Source organism: Schistocerca piceifrons, chromosome X (genome assembly GCF_021461385.2).
Source record: "Schistocerca piceifrons isolate TAMUIC-IGC-003096 chromosome X, iqSchPice1.1, whole genome shotgun sequence".
Taxonomy (NCBI): Eukaryota; Metazoa; Arthropoda; class Insecta; order Orthoptera; family Acrididae; genus Schistocerca; species Schistocerca piceifrons.
The window spans coordinates 244,820,830-244,844,698 of record NC_060149.1 but is presented as its reverse complement, the minus strand read 5'-3'; the positions used below and the strand labels follow the sequence as shown (position 1 = coordinate 244,844,698).

At 44.2% G+C, this 23,869-nt stretch overlaps 1 protein-coding gene across 1 annotated transcript in view; it reads left to right on the top strand.

The window, feature by feature from the left end:
• The first annotated feature begins 1,085 nt into the window (after window positions 1-1,085).
• The window catches only part of LOC124722288 (protein artichoke-like), a 408,123-nt gene continuing 385,339 nt past the window's right edge, over window positions 1,086-23,869 (top strand). The window contains exon 1 of the mRNA XM_047247473.1: window positions 1,086-4,344. Coding sequence (XP_047103429.1) covers window positions 1,086-4,344 — 3,259 coding nt within the window. The remainder of the gene's footprint in view (window positions 4,345-23,869) is intronic.

The following is a 23,869-nucleotide window of genomic DNA, read 5'->3' as shown; positions in this document are numbered from 1 at the left end:
GATCTACTCCAAATAACAAACAAGGAAATCAAAACAAGGCATTTTTCATGTCACAACCACACAGCCATTCATGCTTGTTGCACAATTCAGAGTTAAATTTCCTATTGAACTGTCGACTTTTTGTTTTAACGGTCTGCGAAATAGTTAAAACAAGAGTCGGCCTACCTAGCCTCTTGATTTCTAATTTTTCTTCAAACTTCCGTGAACTAAAGGGTTCAGAGAGCAATGAAATTACCTGATTCATTATTTCACGCATTCACTTGTCACTTGAGCCTCAAAATTCACTGTAGCACTCTCTAAAATAACCAACACAACACACAGGAAATAGTTCGCTCTCAGCTACACCTGAATTGGTAAGGTGGCGAGAGAATCCCGCTTTGTTCGAAGATGCGATAGTTCCGTTTCCCTTCGGAAGAGTTCGCGGCTGGCAGGGTGGCCTGGGTGAGGTGTTTATACACACAAGGTTCAAAATGGTTCAAATGGCTCTGAGCACTATGGGACTTAACAGCTGTGGTCATCAGACCCCTAGAACTTAGAACTACTTAAACCTAACTAACGGAAGGACATCACACACATCCATGCCCGAGGCAGGGTTCGAACCTGCGACCGTAGCAGTCGCGCGGTTCCGGACTGCGCGCCTAGAACCGCGGGACCACCGCGGCCGGCTATATATACACACAAGGCCCACATACGAGTACAGTGATGCCAAGCGTTGCCCCCGCACCCCGCGCCCCCTCTTATACACCTAAGTCGGCCTTTGCAGCCGCAGTGCAACCCGCTGTCGCCGTCGGCACATTCCGTCCAACTCCGCTGCGTTCGGCGTTTGGAGCCCTGGCATTTCGAAAGAGATAAACGGCGCGCTACTTCTCCACTAGTATAGAACGCTCAGAAGGCAAACACAGTTGAACAAAATTATTCCTTGGGGGTAGCGCAAACCTGCAAACCTATACAGGACTTCGCAAATATGAACCGAACCTGTTCGCCGTGTCTGAGGCCTTTCACTTGTTAGTTAATGACCAGTACGGCGCGACAGTGTTTCTGTGAGGTAAGGTCGCTTTTCTCGCGCTGCTAACAGATGCTGCCGGATGAGGAGCGCCGTGCTAGTGGTGGCACTAGCGCTGGCGGCGGCGGCTGTGGCGGTGGCGGCGGCGGCGGCTGCGGCGGCCGTGTCGGCGCCGGGGGTGGAGGCAGAGGACTGCTCGCCGTGCGCGTGCCGACACTCGGAGGCGGGGCTGGTGGTGAGCTGCGCGCACGTGGCGGGCGACACGCTGGCCGCAGTGCTGGCGCCGCTGCGGCTGACCGTCGCGTCGCTGACGGTACAGCAGCTGGAGGGCAGCGCGCCCGCCTTCGCGCCGTCGCCGCCGCTGCGCCAGCTGCACATCTCGGGCGCCGGGCCTGGCGCGCTGCGCGACGACAGCCTGCGCGGGCTGCGGCGCTGCCTGACGGCGCTCGGCGTGAGCGGCGCGGGGCTGGCCGCCGTGCCCGTGGCGGCGCTGCGCGGGCTCGCCGCGCTGCGCTCCCTCTCGCTCGACGCCAACCTGGTGTCGGCCGTGCCCGCGCACGCCTTCCGGGGGCTGCCGCTGGCCGCGCTCAGCCTGCGCGCCAACAGAGTGCGCGCGCTGTCCGAGCACGCCTTCGCCGGCCTCGAGGAGTCGCTCGCCGAGCTGGACCTGTCGAGCAACCGGCTGCGGGCGCTGCCGCTGGCCGAGCTGGGCGGGCTGCGCGCGCTGCGCACGCTGCGCCTGGCGCGCAACGAGATCTCGTCCGTGCCGCAGCCCAACGCGACGCGCCTCGGCGCGCTGCTGCTGCTCGACGTGGCGCACAACGAGCTGTCGACCGTCGACGCGCACGCCTTCGTCGCGACGCCGGCGCTGCGCCAGCTGTCGCTGCGCCACAACGTCGTCGACGGCGTACACGAGGAAGCTTTCGCGCCGTTGCTCGACCTCGAATCCGTCGACCTGAGCCACAACCGTCTCGTCTCCCTTTCCGAGGACACCTTCCGAGACAACCGACAGCTGCGCACTGTCGACCTCAGCTACAACCACCTGCATCACATCGGCGACATGTTCGCGAGTCTTCCAGAACTCAAGGAACTGTACCTGTCTGAGAACAACATACTAAAGATTCCTGGCGGCGCTTTCAAGGGTTCCGTGAGTTTAGAAGTAATACACCTCCAGCGAAACGCGATACGCCACATCGGCGCGGACTCGATGCGAGAGTTGCGCCACTTACTGCAGTTACGCTTGAGTGACAACTTTCTACAGACTATTCCACACGACCTCCTCGCCAGCTGCGAAAACCTCACCAAGCTTTCCCTGGACGGCAACAGGATATCCGAACTGCAACGGAAAACGCTGAGCACGCTCAAAAACCTCACCGTATTGAGACTGCACAACAATAAAATTGATAAAGTGTCAAAAGACCTCTTCAAAAGTGCCGTTTCCCTATTCGAACTAGAGCTGCAAAATAACGAAATCTCCGTTATCGAAACGGCCGCATTCAGGAACCAGAGATATCTGCAGCACATAAACCTCGAGAAGAATTACGTAGAATCCCTGAGCGATATTTTTCCCCACCAATCTTCGTCCCTAGTATCCATCAGACTCGGCTACAACAGACTGGCTTTCCTCCACAACAGCAGCCTCCGCGGCCAATCTAATACCCAGATCGTGTCGCTTAGCCACAACAACATCAACAGAATCGGCAGATTCCTCTTCAGTGACCTTATAGTTACCGAGAAGCTGTACCTGACAAACAACAGCATATCCGTCATAGAAGACAGAGCGTTCATCCAAATGTCGCGTCTCAAGACTCTGGACCTCAGTTTCAACAAGCTGCAGTACATAACGAAAAACACTTTCCTCGGACTTCACGGGCTCGTCGACCTGTACCTGTCTGGGAACGCCATAACGAAGGTAGATTCGTTCGCACTGACGTTCCTCAACCAACTACGTGTTCTCGATCTTACTGGCAACTCAATTGCCGTCCTCCACGAAAATATGCTGCAGCAAGGTCTTCCAATTCGAATCCTCAGCCTGAAAAAGTGCGGCATAGTGAAAATAGAGAGCGGTGCGTTCCGCGGACTGAACAATCTCAACGAGCTGAACCTCGAAGGCAACAACCTGTCGGCGGCAGCCGTGGGACAACTGGACGTCCCGGGACTGCGGGTTCTGCACGCGTCTGCCAACAGCCTCGCGGGCATCCGGTCGGGTGCTCTCTCCAGCCTGCCGTCGCTGCAAGTCCTCTCGCTGGCCAGGGCCCAGATCGGTGACGTGCCCAGGCACCTACTGGCCACCAACGCCGACCTCGTGCGCCTCGAACTCAGTGGGAACGGACTGCACAAACTCAACAAAGATCTGTTTAAAGGCTTAAAACGCCTGAAAGAAATCCGCCTGCACAAGAACTCTTTCACAGAAATTCCTTACGAAGCTCTCGCCGTCATTTCGAGTCTCGAGGTGCTAATAATATCGGAAAACCGTCTCTCGAACGTGGACATGCGAAGATTAAACAACCTGTACATGTTGAAACACTTAGATTTCAGTAAGAATTTCATTTCGTCTTTCGGTGGCTTCAAGTACACCAAATTTCCCCATCTCATCTCTATAGACCTCGCAAGAAACTCGCTCCTGTCGCTGCCCAGTAACTTCTTCCTGCTGTCCACTTCCCTGAGGAGGCTCGATCTCTCTTACAACAGATTCAAGCAGCTGCCCACTCTCGCCCTCTCCGACAAGAACTTGCCGTCTCTCGGTTGGCTCAACTTCACCGGGAATCCACTTTACTGGGTAGGAAACATGTCTGTGGTGCACGATAAGTCCAACCTCCAAGAAATACACATCACAAGCACAAATCTGAGTGTTGTCAGAAACCACGAGCTCAGCAGATTCGGCAAGTTGCTCAACCTGTACCTGAATAGGAACAACATTACGGACATCGCAGTGGGAGCTTTCAGGAACCTCACTGACCTGCGGAAGCTCGACCTCAGCGAGAATCACATCAGTAAATGGAGCCAAGAAATTCTGCAGGGACTCGTTTACATCGAGATGCTCAATCTGTCCGGCAACCATCTCAAGTTTATAGAGGACGTGTTCTTAGAAAGTAAAAATATCAAAGTGTTAGATTTCTCCTTCAACCAAATAACTTACGTCGGTAAGAAGACATTCCGCCATCTGCAGAGACTGACTGACCTTCGCCTCAACGGCAACAAAATTTCGACCATAGTTGATGACGCATTTCGGACGTTGAGGAGTGTGCGTTTTCTCGACATCAGTGAGAACTTGCTGAAGACAGTCCCCGTGGCGGTCCTGCATTCTGTCGAGAGGCACGTGAAGCACATGTCCATAGCAGGTAGGTAACGCACTACTTTCTGTACACTCTCTGTTCACTAGATACGACATTCCTAAAGTTCCTTTACAGTAAAATTTGAATCCCTCCAGAAAATCTCCACGTGCAAAGAAATGCCTTTGAGGTAAGTACTATTATTTTTAAATCGTCCCCTGAAACGTCCCCTTAGAAAAATTAATGAATTACTGTGCTAGTAAACTTCTACGTTATTTGATACAAATACTGCTGAGTAAAACTGAACGTACTCAGACATTTCGCTCTTTACTTATTCTGATCAATACTAAACTGACACACAATATTTTTAGCGCAACGCAATCTGACTTTCAATAATCTCTACAAAAGAATGGCCCTGACTAACAATAACCTATACCTTTCATGAATCACTTACCTCACAAAATCTTCGTTACTCGAACTACTGCAATAAAGTGAGCGCCAAGACTGCCAGCTAAATAAAAGATTCTAACTACTGAAGGCACTAAATACTGATAGGCATAGTTGGCAAATGAAAGATTTTGATAGAGAACAAACAATGTATTTACCTTAATGGTGTTCAAAAGTCATTATATATATATATATATATATATATATATATATATATATATATATATATATATATCAGTTCATGACATCCAATCTTACAAATTTAATGTCTCTGATGGACACACGTCCAGATCATCCGCTCTCAAATCTCTGCCATCTCTCTTCCCACATCCACCACAGCTGGCGGCTCACCTCCAACAGCGCAACGCTAAGCGCTGTTAACAGCCAACTGCCCAACACTACAATAGCAAGTTCCAACAATGCAAACCAGCCACAGACTGCACACAGCACAGTCAGTGATTTTCATACAGAGCGCTAGGTGTCGTTACCAACATAAAAACCTAAACAGCCTAAATACATTTTCTTAGCGTATATTCACAGGAATATACGAGGGCTATTCCGCAAGTAAATTCCGATCGGTCGCTAAATGGATACCACTGTGAAAATCCCATGACGTTTACCACAGATATGTTCGGTAGCATCTCTAGTGTGCCCGTCGATCGCGGCACGTTGCTGTTTTCAATTCTTAGCTCACAGTGGACACATAAAGTTGGCTAAAAAATAATGTCTTCCTGCATGTATGAGGGCCTGTTGAGAAATTTCGCCTGATGTCGTGCAGCCGATATAATGTAACTGTCATGCGCTTCGTTCTTCATGATAATTCCCGGCCGTACTCCGCAAGGGCAATGAGAAGCCTCCTGCAGCTTTTCCATGGGAAGTGTCTGACCATCCACAACACAGCTCGTAATTGGTTCGTCCTAAGTTTCATCTCTGCTCACATGAACCGCTGACTATGAATACAACATTTTGGCACGGACAACGATCTGTAGACGAGTGTAGAGAATCGGCAGAAAGCGCACGCGGCTGCCTTCTATGACGAGGGTATTGGGAAGTTGGTACAACGCAACGAGAGATGTCTAAGTCCGAGCGGCGACTACGTAGAGAAGTAGGTAAAGTGTAGCTTACTATTTCAGATAAAACATATTTGATTTTCATTCGTGACCTATGGGAACTTACTTTCCGAATAGCCCTCGTACGTTCATCGCGGAAATACACTCTATCCGAAAAAAAATCCGTTTTGGACCAGAGCCAGGCAGTGCGTTACTGAACCACAAATTCCGACCTGCCACTGAAGCAGAGTAAGAGCTTTAAAGACGGCACACTCACAATGTATGTGAATGGTCGGTTTATGGCATTTTTGCCTACCGTATTGGCTTTATTTAAATGAGACGTCTCTTGCTAACCCTTACTCGACTCGTGGCCGTTTTTATAGGTAACTCCCTAGAAAGAGAGTACTAACTCCATTTTACGAAGCTGGATAAGTTCTCGGTTTCGGAAGATTCGTCTCGTAGAGCTTGTTAGGCTATGAAAGAGGAACAACAACAAATCTAAGTGTGGTGGGTCACAACAAACTCTAAATGAGAATGCATAGTCATTACTGAGATGGATTTTTTCCCCTTCCGCAAGATATATCGCGTTGATTACCTGTGACAAGTAGGAAGGAATGAAGTGAAACCTCTAGCAAGATGAAGCATAGAATTAGTCGTTGACTCGTGTTCGCATAGAACAGTTGGTAGTGCACTTGTTGGCTCTGAGCACTATGGGACTTAACACCTGACGTCATCAGTCCCCTATAACTTAGAATTACTTAAACCTAACTAACCTAAGGATATCACACATATCCATGCCTGAGGCAGGATTCGAACCTGCGACCGTAGCGGTCGCCCGGTTCCAGACTGAAGCGCCTAGAACCGCGTGCACTTGTTGTTATATTCATATATAAACTTCGAATCACGTTTCTCCACATACTTTTAATTTTTCACATAGAAGCAATATATCGGTTTATTACTATATCACTTCGCTCACCATCGACCATGTCTTCTTGTTTTCAACTGTTTCACCACATATGTGAACCGTCTCATCCATGGTTAGCGAATTAGTTTCTGGAATCTTCTTAAATAATTCTTCACATGGTTTCAGTAAATCAACAGCGACACAGAGAATAAACTTTCACCAGCTACCGTGATTTCAGTATTTAACAAATACCGAAATCTTTGTCACTGAATAGAAGAATGGCTCTTTGTGAAATGTTACAATTAATTTCTTTCCTGCGCTATGAATTTTGAGAAAGTGCTGAGTCACTAATGCTATTAATGTCTATGAGACCTGAATTAATACTCATAACATTCACTTTCTATTGATGTATGTATCTATTCAGTCTTCTTTCGTCTTGATTATTGCCAGCAGCACAGATCATCCTCAAATTGTTAGTAAAATGACGTAAACTCTTGAACGAACGTGAATAAGAAGGCTTTCGTCAACCTTTATTAATTTATTTCTTCTTGGTGGGCGCCACACCCTCGACAAATTCAAAATGTATCAGTATGATTGCTGCAATAGCCTTTTATGAAATATGATGTCTTCCTTTGAACATTTGATCAGTCATACAAGGGAAATTCATTATGTTGTGGAGAAATGCTACTAGCTAATTATTTATAAAGTTATTGTGTACTATTTCTCCGGCAGAGATCGGTTTAATTCTGCTATTGGTTATTTTCAATGAACTCTGCTACACTGTGTCTGCTATACAGTCGAACACAGATGATCGAAAATGCACAGATATGATGATGGGGCGGGCCAGGGGTTATTTTGATGTTCACTGTCACATTATAAGACAATTTCCTTGGCACTGAAACATGTGCCACATTAGATGCATTTGATCACGCAACATGTCCACATCATCGTCGGGCATACTTGATCCGTTGAGGTTTACAATAAAAGCAGTAGAACACCATGAAGATGCTGTAAACGATTTTACAAATCGTAAATTGCGATTTATTTTACTTGGTATCAGTTTCACTTATATCAGCATCATCAGGCGAATTTATTAACCATAATATATTACACTGATCCGAAAATAGTTTCATAGCTGATTCCGATTACCAAATACAGTAAATCTCGATTTGAACTGATTAAAAAACCAGATTATCAAATACAGTAAAAATTAATGAAAATGTTGCTCACAACTGTGCAGAGAAATATGTTTTATTTTGTGGAAAAAATGTATGAACGATGATTCAGTGGGTTATGTTGCTTCTGTCTCGGAGCATTTTGATCGCATTAGCGGAATAACGTTAGCAGCACAGAAATCAAATGTGCAAATGTTTTTCATCTCGAAGATAGATACAGCTGATGCGCGTTGATCAACATGTTGCGCAACACCTAAGAACTATTCTAAACATCATGCATGTTAAGTGCACAATCTCAAGGATACAATGATATATGCCGTAAACGCGTTCAGTTCTTACTTTAGCTGTAGTGTTGCTTTTTATTCGGGACTGTATTGTGTCTCAAGTACCACATTCACTTGAGAGACCAATTACAGGAATTACCAACCTGTCCTACTTTTTGGCTCTCTCGATACTTCGTAGATTGTATCTTAGCATCGACAGGCTTTCCTCACAAACAGAACTACTCCAAACGACGGCTATCAACCTAATAGACTTATTGCGTCCACTTCTTCTTTTCACTACTGTCTATTCCATTTATCAGGGAATTGCAGAATTATTCATTCTTAATATCCAAAATTTATTTTATTGTTTAATAGACTTATTGTGTCCACTTCTTCTTTTCACTACTGTTTATTCCATTTAGTAGGGGGTACTCTTTTACAGAATTATTCATTTTTATTTTCCAAAATTTATTTTATTATTTAACTTTGCGGCTGGATGCCATTCCTGACGCCACAGTCATCAGGGTGGCGTAAGATAGAAAAGTAATGTGCGCCATCTGTCGGTGAATCGAGCAACCTTTGTTTGTGTGTTACAGCATTTTAATTGTTTGTGTATCGTATTGACTGAGGTGGAATTTGGGAACCAACCCAGCATTTACCTGAATGAACGTTGGGGGAGGGGGGAGACCGCCTGAAACTGCAGCGCCCAACCTGGCCAGTGTGTCAGCCCACGGTCGTTAACCTACGCGAGATGTGGCGTTACGCGTTACGCTGTATGAGTAGGTGACATTTATTACGTTCTCTGGCTTCTCGAGTCTCGAAAATCTAGGACGTGTTTATTGGATCAAAGAAAAGCATGAAGATTATCGATTTAACAAGATCGTCGACAATAAAACCACATTGGGTAAATAAAAGGAGACACAAACTACTACGAAGGAAAAATATGAATAGAAATAGAAGTGTCATTTATTCTTTCTATTAATTACATTCAGTTTGCAAACAGTACTGTATACGTATCTAAGTAGTACCGCACCGCAAATCAGTCTGTCAGAAACGTCCTAGGGGGCTTCCTAGTCGGGAGTATGTGTGTGGCAACCACGTGAACCCTTAGCTTCGTCGGACGTTACTTCCACTTACTTGTGTCAGGGTTCTTCTGTTTCCCTTTCTGTCGGCCTCTCTCGGCCACCTCTTGTTTTCTCGACGTCTGACGGTCTCTTTCACTTTCCTCTTCCACATCTAACGCTGGAGGCGGCGGAGAAGATGGACTTCGGTACGGGGTCGATGGCGGAAGAGGGAAATTATAGCTTCTGTTCTCAGAGAGGTGGCTACAAACAGCTTCTGACTCACACTGAACGGCTCAATTCGGCTGGATAACCATCTGTCCACGGGGAAAGGAACTAAGGAACTGGATACAACATTATTTTTCCCTGGAAACACGTGATATAGCTCTCTTTGTAAAATAATCCGGAGGAAAAACTGCACCTCACTCAGATCTCGTGGTGGCGATTACATAGAGGTCAAATACAGAATCGTTGGAGGAGGACGATGGAGGAAAGATGAACCGGAGTAGGAAGAGGGAACGGAAGTTAAAGATTGGAATGTGTTCACACTGTTGCAGGCTGGCAAGCTGGAAAATGCCAAACAGGAAATGATGAAGAATGGACTGGATGTATTAGGAAAGTGCGAAGTGAGATGAGGGAGTAAGGGATAGTTGGATAGTGGAGAGTACAAACAGTTTTACTCACGCAGGGAAAAGAGTGGCAGTTATGGTGTGGTAATTATGATACAAAAACGGCTGATGAAAAACGTACTGAAAGTAGAGTACATAGGTGAAAGACTGATGATGATGAGATTGAGATGTGACAAGGAGGACGTTGTTTTAATACATATTTACGTGCCAACAAGTCAGTTCGCTGATGAGGAAGTAGAGTAATATTATGAAAAGACTGAAGAAATTATGGATAAATAAAACCGAAACGCCTGCATCATTGTAATGGGTGATTTCAGTACAGTGGCAGGAGAGGGAAAAGAAGGGGCAATGGTTGGAAGATTTGGTTTGGGAAACTTGAACGACAGGGTTGAAACACTGGTTAATTTCTGCAGAGAAAATTCTCTTGTAATTGGAAACACAGTGTTCTATTGGAAGACGAAGATAAATATGAATATCTTGGATGAATGACGACAGATAACAAATTGATTTCATCGCAGCTCAGAATAGCTACAAACACTGCCTAAAGAATGCCAGAGCACACATTGGAGCAGACATAAATCCAGACCAAAAATTGATGATGGCAGACTTGAAAATAAGGTTGAAGAGAGTGAGAGAAGGAAAACAAAGAGACAAATGTGACCTAGAAAGATTAAAGAGCTAAGCTAAAAATTCTGAGTTGATAAACAGTTTTATGTCAAAATAGGATAGAGAACCCAATGATAGAGTACAAACGAGTAATGAAAGAGGCTGAGACAAAACTTCAAGGAACCTGCAGAAGAAATTGTAGGGGTAAGGAAGTAGGAAATTGAGCAGAATAAGGAAAGAATGGAAAAGAAAGACAATGCTGGCTAAGATGGAGGGAAGAAAGAAATGGAAGACAGTAGGAAGTGAAGAAGGGAAAAGAAAACACAGAATGCTCAAAATTGAAATAAGGAGAGAAGCAACAGCATGCAAGGAAGACATAGATGAAAGAGAGATGTAAAGAAATGTATAAACTTGGAAAGGAAGGAAAATACGAATTTTGTATAGATTAGCTCCTGATGTAGTCTTTCAAGCAAACAAAAGCAGGACAGATGTGGGAATAGAAAGAAGTTCATTAACTGGAGGAAATGTTGGGAAGGTGGAAGGAATATGTAGAATGCCTATATGCGGCTATCAAAAACCAAACGATATTGAATTAGAAGCGGAGATGAAAGTTATACCAAAGGGCAAACGATATTGCATGTTGAAAGGTGAAATAGTAAGACCTTTAAGAGAGATGAAGAATCATAAAACAAGTAGAACTGATGGATTATCGGTGAATAAGGAAGTGGAAACGCGTACAGCAATTGCTAAGGACGCATTTAATAAAAACAGGAGGCTTGTGTGTGGGTGGATGTACAGGGACCTGAGGAAGAGACAGGCGAAGTGCTTTACATGGAACAAGGCGTTATACAGAGTTGAGACAAGGACACTGAGGAAAGAGGAAAAAAGAAGAATAGAGGCATTTGACATGTGAGTTGGAGGAGGTTGGAACGGATAAAATAGGTACACAAAGTGAGAAATGAGGAGGTGTTGAGAAGAGTGGGAGAAGACAGAGAATTTTTAAAGGTACTCAGGACGAGGAAACACAACTGACTTGGACTCTGGATAAGAAGAAATTTTTCACGGATGAATGCTTTGGAAGGAACGATGAATAGAAGAAGAAGAAGAAAAAGAAGAAGAAGAAGAATATACCACATGGTGGATAGTATAAGCACAGAAAACAATTATGAGAAAACAAAGAGGGTAGCAGATGACTGGACTGCATGCAGAGCTACGTGTGAAGACCTGCCCTAGGCCAGAACACTGATGACGATGGTCGCTATATACATCCTGAACTGTGTCTTTAGTACAGTTCGATACCTCTCCCTCTTAATGCCGCTTGCAGCTTTAATTTCAAATCCCGCCAAGCGCCATTTTTTGTTTACTAGCGATTTCAAAGGGGTGCTGAGTGCTCTGCGCGGTGCAGTTGCTCGTTTCAAGCGCAGCAGGGGGTGACGGGAAGGCCGACAGCTGGGAGTGGACGCGAGTAGTGTGACCGTTGTCGACACTTTATGCCTAGTGTGGATGTAGCCTCGATAAGGCTACTGGCATTTGGACGTAATAGTGGCGTCTGATTCAAGACGTTATGTAAATTCTATCAGTTCTGTTTCCTCTATGTTGCCGGTGTGGAAGCAAGACTGTGTCCTGGTACTGGTAGTTATTCGTCGGAGTCAACATCAATCAAACTAAGACCTATCATACACCTTTGTTTAGCGGTAGCTGACATTCACATTCCGCTAAAACGGTGATTCAGTAACCCAGTCATATTGCCGAAGTTATTCGTCGTGACTACTGTTGACTGTTCCTATCAGATGCTTTAGTATTCTCTTCCGCTTCTTCCGCTGTGTGCTGTTGGGTTCACTTCAGTGTTAATATTCAGCCCAATGTATTAGAAATGAATTCTTATTGTCTTTTGGTTGAGTCGTGGGTCTGTTTGATTCGATAACCAGGACGTCCCATACCACTCACGACGCACATCAAGCAACCAAGATAAATGTGACTTAAATTTGCATTTGTGTAACTCTAGTTTTCTATGAGATCTTATTTAATTAGTCAAATAACTATTTTATACTTTAAATTATGTAAAACTTGTTCAGACCGTGAAATGGGGTTTTGACATACGATGTTCTCTTCTTTTGGGTTCTGGTCAAGTGCACGTTATATCATCTTAATGGTCTGTTAAGTGCGTCAGCACTCGCAACAGTCATATGGGGTGTATCTACATTACTACTTAGATTAATTAATAGTTATTTTATTCGGTTCATTACAGTCCTCTCATTTCTTGAGTCACCACAAGGTCTTCTATTTTCTACCTTTATTCTGGAAGTGTGAATGCCCGTAATCTGCTAAGATTTTTGGCGGGTCTCTTCCTATATTACAGTTGCCCGGCTCCTGGTGGCTGTTACGATTTCTATCGTGACTTGTTTGTTCTTCAGCCAATCGCTTCAATTCATGAGTTTAGCACCTTGTGGAGGCCAATCTTACCCCTTCTTTATCTGCCTCAGCCTTAGGGAGGTCTTTAATTCCTCAAGCTAGCTTTAGACCAGTACTGATTCATTAGAATTCCTTTCATCTTATGATAGTTTTATATAGCTCTAGAGAGTAACTTATTGTGGTCGAGTCTATAAAGTTCATATAACACGGCCAATGTGATCTCAAAGTGATAGTTTTAAGAATAATTTGTAACCCATTTTATATGCTGAATTGTTCAGGGTGAAACAGAGTTGTGTTAGAAGAGTGTTGTTATATATTTATGATAACTTTAAATTTATTGTGCTGTTTCCATGATTTAATGTATATGCCCCTTTTAATGGGTGCTAGATTTATCGTGTCTTAGCCGGCCGGTGTGGCTGAGTGGTTCTAGGCGCTTCAGTCCGGAACCACGCGACCGCTACGGTCGCAGGTTCGAATCCTGTCTTGGGCAGGTTAGTTAGATTTAAGTAGTTCTAAGTTCCAGGGGACTGAAGTTAAGTCCCATAGTGCTCAGAGCCATTTGAACCATTATCCTGTCTTATTTAGTGTTTAAGTAAGCCCACTGATCTGGTTTCCTGTAACACGTGAATATGCTTAGTTCTCCGTTTTCTACGATTTATTTCGTTGAAAAGTGTTTCAGTGCTATAATGTATAACAGTCAAATGTGAACCAAGTTGTTCTCCAGTTTAACTGTTTATTCCCTAATTTTCGTGGAATTTAAAATTTCTATTTCTAAATTTGCAAGCCTTAATCTGTTTTGTGTAAATTATTGTCAGTATAGCTGTGACGTACCTAATCAACTGAAAAACGTAATTGTCGGTGTTTTAACTCGTTGTGTTGCAATAAATGCAAACTTAATGTGAAGCTTATGGGTGATTCATATTCCCCCGTTCCCCATCCTCAGTAAAGTTAGAATTAAATTCTTGTATTAAAGCTTGTGTTAAGATTTTTCTGTGAGTGACTGGGAGAAAAGAAAAGGAGGCACTACAAATGGTAGCAGAGCGTGCGTGATGGGGCAGCGGGACTGTCCCGGTCTTGCCCTTTTAAAGAAGGGGCAATTGGTCTGCGGGTTGAGTATTCGGCAACAGCACACGCAAGGGGGGGGGGGGGGCAATTGGTCGCTTGATTGCGTGGGGCCTTGACTAGTCCTGTCGTCATTTCGGGCGAACTTATTGGACATATCAGTGATGCTTTACTTTTGATTGGTAGTGCTGTTGAAGATTTGGCCCAGAATATTGCATTTCTCTACGGTACACGTGTCACCTTCAAATAGAGGGGGAGATTACAAGCCCAGTTATTGGTACGCGTGCATTTGCGATTTAGAATTGTTGTCATTGAATAGGGAACAGCAGGACTTGGTAGGCCAACTTGTCCAGAAAGTAAGCGGCTTGCAGGTTAAAGCCAGTGTGTTGGGGTTGGAGCATATTCGTGATGATGATGAAGAAAGTTTGTGTTCCTTAGCTCATAATAATCAAAGTTTGCAGGGTCAAGAGTTTAAGGGGAAGTGTCGGAAATGTGTTGCCAAATTGCCTAATCCCATTATGTACCTTCTGCAGGGGATTTCCCAGTTAATGATTGGCAATTTAGATCAAGTTCAGAAGGTGTTATGGTTAACCGTTAATCTTGAGATACACGCTAATGCCTTACAGGTTCCCCAGATAATTATTTTGCGTCTTTTGTATCCGCTATCTAACGGTGTTCTTATTTAAATTTTTTCGGAAGTCTTGCACGGGCAGGCTGCCTTGTGTGAGTTGAGAGATGCCATTATCAGACGTAAACTTTCACCTAGGGTTCGGCAGTACTTGGAGGGCCAATATTATTTGAGGGTACAGGGGTTCAATGAGAGCTTGTCCCAGTATGTTGAGCGGGTTCGAATGCCCGTTCGCGCGCTTAATATGTCTCTAAGTGAACGCGACGCTGTTCTAGTCATAGTGCAGGGAATGAGACCCGAGGACCGGTCGTGGACCGAGTTTGTGCGGGAGCCGCTTTCGTACACCGATTTGACGAGTCTGATTGATTCTATTGAAATGTTTAGTTTTGCTGATGAACGTCGTCAGGAAACATCCGCCGGTCAAGACCAAATGTCGCTTGTCAAACAGCTTTAGGAACCGCTTCTCTCGTCAGGGATACAGTGTAGATGTTTTAAGTGTGGGGCTGTTGATCATTTAGTTCGTGATTGCCAACTGCAGCGAACGGCTCGTGCGAGCGAGTGACGCCAGAAGAGGAGCGAGTGGGATTTTCAATTTCGTCCTCCTAAAGGATGCGCCCATGTTAAATTAGTGTCAGGGCATGGCTTGCCTGCATCTGCTCCCTGATTAATGATGAACCTGTTTGCGCCCTGCTAGATTCGGGTAGTGCAGTTTCTATACTCATATGCGTGGTACTTGGAGTTTCGTGCCTTATGCAAACTTCCTTCATGCGGTAAATGACCAGAGGTTGACATTAGTAGGGGAGATAAGGGGAAACATTGCGATAGGCGGCGTTTCCTGGCAGGTCTATCTGTTGGTCTTTAAGAGTTTGTCCGTCAATCTGTTGTTGGGATGTTATTTCATTCGCAAGATTGGGATGATTCTTAATTTTGCTGGTTGTACCTTTAGTTTCGCCTTTCGGCCGAGCGAGAAATTTGCCTTTTGTTCTTGTCATGGGTCTCTTGGGTTAAAAACCGTTAATAACGTGGTTTCCAAGTTGGATGCCGGTCATCCGTCTCGGCTTGAGGGATACCGTTTGCTTCAGTTATTACAACTTTATCCTCATTTTCTTACTAATCGGTTGGGGGTCATCGATCGTATTCATTATAAAACAAGCCTGGTTGATGATATTCCTGTACGTCAGGCTCCTTACCGTCTGTCACTCCCGAAGATGCGGGTATTATGCCGAAAGATCGATGAGATGCTAACCACTGGCGTCATTAGGCCATCTACATCTCGTTATGCGTCGCCGATATTTTTGGTGTCTTTGGATCATGGTATCGTCGGGTAGTCGATTATCTTCAGCTCAATCAGAAGGTTATAGAGTCGGTCCCCATGCCTGATCATCATAACTGCTTTACGTGGTTTGTTGGAGCACGTTGGTTTCCTGTGCTCGATTTAAATCAGGCTTATTATCAGATACTGCTTACTGAGGATTCTAAGCCCGCTACCGCTTTTGTAACCGATTGGAATTTATTTGAATTCAATCGTGTTCCTTTTGGGCTTGCTACCGGGTAATCGGTTCTCTCGCGCCTATTAGATAATGTTTTAGGTGATCTTAAGTTTAACTGTGTCTACAATTATTTAAATGATGTTGTAGTCTATAGTGCCAGTTTTAATGAACATCTTCAGCATTTGAGGTTGGTTTTGGATCGCTTGGGACAGCCTGGGTTAACTGTTCAAAATGGCTCTGAGCACTATGGGACTCAACTTCGGAGGTCATCAGTCCCCTAGAACTTAGAACTACTTAAACCTAACTAACCTAAGGACATCACACACATCCATGCCCGAGGCAGGATTCGAACCTGCTACCGTAGTGGTCGCGCGGTTCCGGACTGTGGCGCCTAGAACCGATGGCCATTCCGGCCGGCCAACTGTTAAACCTAAGAAAATTAAATTATGTCGCGGCGAAATTTCTTTTTTGGGACACTAGGCTTCGGCCGACGGAATCAGGGTTGATCAAGAACGTATTGCCATTTCAAGGCGGTTCCGTCCTCCTTGTAATAAGGAGGATATTGCCAGATTTATAGGCATGGTCATCTATTTTCGCAAGTTTGTTTCCAATATCGCTCAGTTAGCCGCTCCTCTGAATAGTTTGCGTAGTGAGAACATCGAGTTTCAGTGGCGAGAGAGCCAGCAAGCGGCTTTTGAGGCACTTAAAACTGCCCTTACTAATCCTCCCGTTTTAGTAGTACCTGACTTCAGTAAAACCTTTATTCTTCAAACGGACGCCTCGAGGGGTGGTCTTGTGGCTGTTCTTATGCAAGAAGTCGATGGTGATAGACGTCCTGTCGCTTATGCTTCGAAATGTTTGTCAGGAGCTGAATCCAACTATTCTGTTTATGAATTGGAGCCATTGGCCGTGCTCTTTTCCCTTGAGAAGTTTAGGTTTTACCTTGAGCATCACGAATTTTCATTGGAAACCGATAATCAGGCATTAAGTTGTGTGTTGGACCGTCCCCGAAAAACTGGGAGAATTGCTCGTTGGGCTGTTCGAATTTCCGCCTTTTGGTTTAAGGTCAGACACATTCGTGGTGCCGAAAACCTTGTTGCCGATGCCTTAAGCCGTATGTTTGCTGAGCAAAACAACATTCCCAAGACGTGTATCACGTACTTGTAGCTGGGGTCTTTGGTGAGATTCCTGAATTGTTTGTGGACATTGCTGACAAACAGCAAGAGGGCCCGAGGTAGGGAGCCATCAGGGAAAATCTGCTTTCGAGCAAACACATTCCGGGTTACGCTATAATTAGAAGTGTGCTATGTAAGCAAGTTGGCAGAGATAGACAGGCTAAAATCTATCTGCCCCAACAGTTGGTTAGCCCTGTTTTTCATTACTTTCATGACTCCGTTGTTGGAGGTCATTTGGGTGTTGCCAGAACCCTAGCTAAGATTGACCAACAATTGGCTTGGCCATCCATGAGACGTAACGTGAAGAGGTTGGCCAATAGCTGCCGTTTGTGTAAGATGAGTAAACCTAGTGGCGGCAAGCGCATGGGATTTTTACAGTTTGAGAGGGAGCAAAATCCCATGGATGTTATTTATTGACTATGTAGGGCCTCTTGCCCGGATCTCTAGTGGTTGTAAATATTTCTTGGTGGTCGTTGACGGCTTCAGTCGATTTGTTTGGCTTGTTCCTTGTCACGGGGTCACCGCTAGTCTGACGATACAACATCTTACCAGGATTTTCGGTGTCTTTGGATCCCACAAAACCTTAATTAGTGATAATGCGCCAGCGTTTTTATCTCGTCAATTTAGGCGTTTCTGTTTAAATAATGGTTTCCGCCATATTACCACCACTCCATATTATCCGCAACCCTCCTTTGCAGAGCGCTTTAACCGCAATTTGAACGCCGCTTCAATAATTTATCATACACATTCGCCATCCAAGTGGGACCAATCTCTCCCGTGGTTGAGTTTCGCCTTTAATTCTGCCCGTCATGAGGCATCTGGAGCTATGCCGGCGTCCTTAATGCTGGCTTATACGTTGAATTGTCCCCTGAGTAATTTATGAGGCATAAACGATTTGTTACCAGACGTAATAGACGCCCATTTATTAAAAGCAACTGGGATAGAGCTAGGGCAAATTTCGGTGAGCACACCAAGGAGAGGCACTTCGTTATAATCGCGGCAGGCGCCCCTTCCAGGGGAAGGTTGGCGACAGTGTTTTTCTCTGGAACTTTAATCCCGGTAAGCAATCCAGTGGTGAGGGGAGTGGTAAATTGGCTCCGCGTTTTCTTGGACCTTATCTCATACAGGAAGTATTGGAACCAGTTAATTTATTAATTAAACATCTCGACACTGCAGGATTAAGAAGGTTCACGTTACTCAGATTAAGCTTCACGATGATTAGCGATCTCTCTCTTCCGGCGAATTTTGCTTTGGAGGGAGAGGTTGAACTGTGTCTTCTTCACAGTTCGATTCCTCTCCCTCTTAATGTCGCTTGCAGCGTTAATTTCAATTCCCGCCAAGCGCCATTTTTTGTTTATTAGCGATTCCAAGGGAGCGCTGTGTGCTCTGCGTGGAGCGGTTCCTCGTAGCACGCGCAGCAGGGGGTGTAGGAAAATGCCAGCAGTGGGGAGTGGACGCGAGTAGCGTGGCCGTTGTCGACGCTCTATGGCTAGTGCGGATGTGGCCTCGATAAGGTTGCTGGCAGCGGGACGTAATAGTGGTGTCTGATTCAAGACGTTATGGAAATTCTATCAGTTCTGTTTCCTCGATGTTGCCGGTGTGGAAGCAAGACTGTGTCCTGGTACTGGTAGTTATTCGTCGGAGTCAACATCAATCAAACTGACCTATCATACACCTTTGTTTACCGGTGGTTGACATTCACATTCCGTTAAAACGGCGATTCAGTAACCATGCTATATTTCCGAAGTTATTCGTCGTGACTACTGTTGACTGTTCCTATCAGATGCTTTAGTATTCTCTTCCGCTTCTTCCGCTGTGTGCTGTTGGGTTCACTTCAGTGTTAATATTCAGCCCAATGTATTAGAAATGAATTCTTATTCTCTTGTGGTTGAGTCGTGGGTTTGTTTGATTCGATAACCAGGACGTCTCATACCACTCACGACGCACGTCAAGCAACCAAGATAAATGTGACTTAAATTTGCATTTGTGTAACTCTAGTTTCCTATGAGATCTTATCTAATTAGTCAAATAACTATTTATACTTTAATTTATGTAAAACTTGTTCAGACCGTGAAATGGGGTTTTGACATACGATGTTCTCTTCTTTTGTGTTCTGGTCAAGTCCACGTTATGTCATCTTAATGGTCTGTTAAGTGCCTCAGCACTCACAACAGTCATACTGGATATATTTAATTTATTACTTAGGTTAATTAATAGTAATTTTATTCGGTTCGTTCCAGTCCTCTCATTTCTTGAGTCACTACAAGGTCTTCTATTTTCTACCCTTATTCTGGAAGTGTGAATTCCCGTAATCTGCAAAGATTAACTGGCGGGTCTCTTGCTATATTACAGTTGCCCGGCTCCTGGTGGCTGTTACGATTTCTATCGTGACTTTTTTGTTCTTCAGCCAATCGCTTCAATTCATGAGTTTAGCACCTTGTGGAGGCCAATCTTACCCCTTCTTTATCGGCCTCAGCCTTAGGGAGGGCTTTAATTCCTCAAGCTAGCTTTAGACCAGTGCTGGTCCATTAGGATTCCTTACATCTTATGGTAGTTTTATATAGCTCTAGAGAGTAACTTATTGTGGTCGAGTCTATAAAGTTCATATAACACGGCCAATGTGATCTCAAAGTGATAGTTTTAAGAATAATTTGTAATCCATTTTATTTGCTGAATTGTTCAGGGTGAAACAGAGTTGTGTTAGAAGAGTGTTGTTATATATTTATGATAGCTTTAAATTTATTGTGCTGTTTCCATGATTTAATGTATACGCCCCTTTTAATGGTTGCTAGATTTATTCTGTCTTATTTAGTGCTTAAGTAAGCCCACTGAAATGTCACTCTCAAATTAAACTAACTGATCCGGTTTCCTGTAACACGTGAATTTGCTTCGTTCTCCGTGTTCTACGATTTATCTCGTCGAAAAGTGTTTCAGTGATATAATGTATACAAGTCAAATATGAACCAAGTTGTTCTCCAGTTTAACTGTTTATTCGCTAATTTTAGTGGAAATTAAAATTTCTAAATTTGCAAGCCTTAATCTGTTTTGTGGAAATTGATGTCAGTATAGCTGTGACCTGCCTAAACAATTGCAACACGTAATTGTTGGTGTTTTAACTGGTTGTGTTGCAATAAATTCAAACTTAAAGTGAAGCATGTGGGTAATTTATATTCTCCAGTTCCTCATCCTCAGTAATGTTAGGATTAAATTTTTTTATTAAAGTTTGTGTTAAGATTTTTCTTTGAGTTACTGGGAGAAAAGAAAAGGAGGCGCTACACATCCCAGTGTCAGAATGCCTCAGTATTTACCGCCAATTCATACCCGTTTAAAACGGATGAAATGGACCAGTGTCTCACCTTCGTTATGATCATATGGCTGCTCGCTGTTCAAGCCTGCCTATCCTACATCCACGAAGTCGTGCTGAAAAGTAATGCCTCCAAATTTTTTATGTGCATACTCATAAAGCTTTTTAAATTAAACAAACTTCATTAGTATTCTACATCTTTAGTCTCATGTCTACATATTTATTTCTCTGCGTAGCTACCTTTGCGATGTGCCTATTTCTTCCAACCAGAAACCAGTTTATTGATACTGTCACTGTAGAATGTTTGTATTTGTTGACGGAGCTAAGATCTGACCTCTGCTTGCACCGCTTCATCACTATTAAAATGAAATCGTGGAAGGTGTTCTCTAGGTCTTGGAAAATCGGATTGGGCCAATTCAGAACCGTATGGAGAATTATCGATAACAGTGATTCGGACTATTAGGATGTCGAAGTGCTCTTTTGTGGTCTGGCATTGTCCTGCTGAACGAGAGGGTGCTCCGTGTGTGGAAGAATTCTTCGAATTTTAAACTCGATTACAGGACGCTGTTCCTCAACCACCGACGTAGCTACGTTACTCACCGCCATGTTACACTCTACAATTCGGACCCCTCTAGCGGCAGGGGGCTGCAGACATGTAAACATGAAGAATAAAGATGTAGAATGTTAATACAGTTTGTTTTATTTAAAAAGCTGTTAGAATTTTCTCATAAATAAATTCAGAGGCATTACTTTTCAGCACGCTGTCGTACATCTGCACACTTACTCCGCAAGCAACCGTACGGAGTACAGCGGAAATCTACTTATACCACTACTAGTCATTTCCTTTCTTGTTTTACTCCCAAATATAGCGAACGAAAAACTACCGTCTACATGCCTTCCTACGAGGCCTTATTGCTCTTATCTCCGAGGTTATTACGCGAAGTCGATGTCGATTGCAGTAGATTCGTTCTAGAGTCAGCTTCAAATGCCGGTTGGCTGAATTTTCTCAGTACTGTTCCTTCAAAAGAATATCGCGATCCCTCCAGGGATTCCCATTTTAGTTCCCGAAACATCTACTTAATATTTGCGTGTTATTCGAGCCTACCAGTAACAAATCTAGCAGCCCGCCTCTGAATTGCTTCAGTGTCTTCCTTCAATTGACGATGATGGCGTGTGACGAGGGCCTCCCGTCGGGTAGACCGCTCGCCTGGTGCCACTTCGGCGACTTGCGCGTCGATGGGGATGAAATGATTATGATGAGGACAACACAACACCCAGTCCTTGAGCGGAGAAAATCTCCGACCCATCCGGGAATCGAACCCGGGCCCTTAGGATTGACAGTCTGTCGCGCTGACCACTCAGCTACCGGGGGCGGACTTCGTTCAGTTCAAACTGGTAGGTATCAAACCACTCGAAAAGTACTCGAAGTTGGGTCACACTCCTTTAGAGATGAACCACACTTCTTCAGAGCCATCTCCTTCCTCAAGCCACCACCAAACACACCAGACCACTCCCACTTTCCATGTCCCAACCAAGTCTCTTACCCGTCCCCCTTTCTTTGAACGATCACCTGCATCTCACTTCCTTCAATTAAACCTCCCGATTGGCAGCTTCGTTATTGTTAATAACATTCTGCAAGAACTCGAGTACGTGATGTGCTTCTCTACAAAACTTTGGAGGCAGCGTCCTTGAGCCACGCTCTAAACATTTGCTTGTTTAGCTCCTCCCGACAGCAACAGTGGGATTTTCGCAGTGGCGAGAAAGTTTACTTGCTATGGTAAGTGTGTTATCCAAACTACGTGGTGTCGAGTTAGAGCCTCCAAGACTTGCTAAGCCGCCAGATTAAGCCGCCTCGAACATTCGCAAGACCTCTCGCCTAGCTTATCTGTAAATTCTTGTGGACACTCTTACAAGGGAGCGCCCTACGGAAAATACCCCTTGCCATCTCGTTTCCACATGTTGTTCTCTTCCGAATTCCTCAGGCACAAGTTGATTTGTCACTCTTACAGAAAAAATTGGGTATTGCATAGTTTTACGTACCTTCCGTTTTCCTATATTTCTTTAATTTACTACGTCTCTTTATTTTACATACTTTTTAACCATTTTTAATTGCACTAAATTTTTTTTAGAATTAGAAATGTTTGTTAAACATGAGCAATTTAGTAAGCATATCAGAAACAAAGAAATGGGAAGATACAAACAAAATACCGTTATTCCCATTCAGACTACCATCCAAGGTCCGCAATAAACTTTTGAAAATTTTTATAATTCCGATGAAAACTGTCAACGAAGTCTTCTTTTGGAATTTCTCAAAGCACTTTTGTCACTTTACATTGCACAATATAGTCAAAATAAAACTGGCCTGAAAATTGCTTTCGGCGTCATGACAATCCAAATCAAACAGAAAAAGAAATCCTTATAAAACCATCCAAAACGAGTTCAAACGCCAGCAAACTTTGCCCTTGTTAAGTTAATCCAGCACAACAGTCTGACAAAGCTGCAATGTCAGTTAACTGTGCAGCTCGTCGTCCCAGATCATACAGATCATAAAGAAGGATGCGGCCCTTAATCTTTTCTGCAGTGCATGAGTTACACGTCGCAAGCTAACATATATGTGTGCAGTTCTGCTTGTTGTTTCTAGATAAAGCGGTACTGAGACATCCTGATCTTGAGTTTTTCAAAAAGATGGTTCAAATGGCTCTGAGCACTATGGGACTCAACTTCAGAGGTCATCAGTCCCCTAGAACTTAGAACTACTTAAACCTAACTAACCTAAGGACATCACACACATCCATGCCCGAGGCAGGATTCCAACCTGAGACAGTAGCGGTCTCGCTGAGTTTTTCATCCCTTAGAAAGCGTGCCATTATGCATAATAAAATTCTCATTAACGTTTAACTTTCTACACATAACCTCAACGGCACACCTAGCAGATAGGCTTCATCACATTTCAGATTAATTTACATTCAACTGCAAACCACCAGATGATACTGAAATGCATCGAGCTAATAAATATTATTAAAAAGTGACTCAAGCAATAAAAACTTACTTCATAATTTATGATACAATCGCTGGCCCCAACCAACTACATACAGCATAGATAAATTTGAGAGGAACGTTAATAAAGTGCCACTTTATGGTCGATCGTCAACAACTGTAACACAGACCACCAAAGAAGCGAAAGGCGTGTTTATGCCAAAGTCTCTGACATTGGTGTTGGTGGAACTGAGCAACAGAAACGACAGTTGTGACACTATCATTCACAGAGATTCAAGTGGACGGAAGATATATTCTTCTTTTGTGTCGTAGGGAGCGCGATGAGACAGAGGTTGGCACGTGGCACTCTCATTCGGGAGGACGATGATTTGAATATGCGTACGACCGTCCTG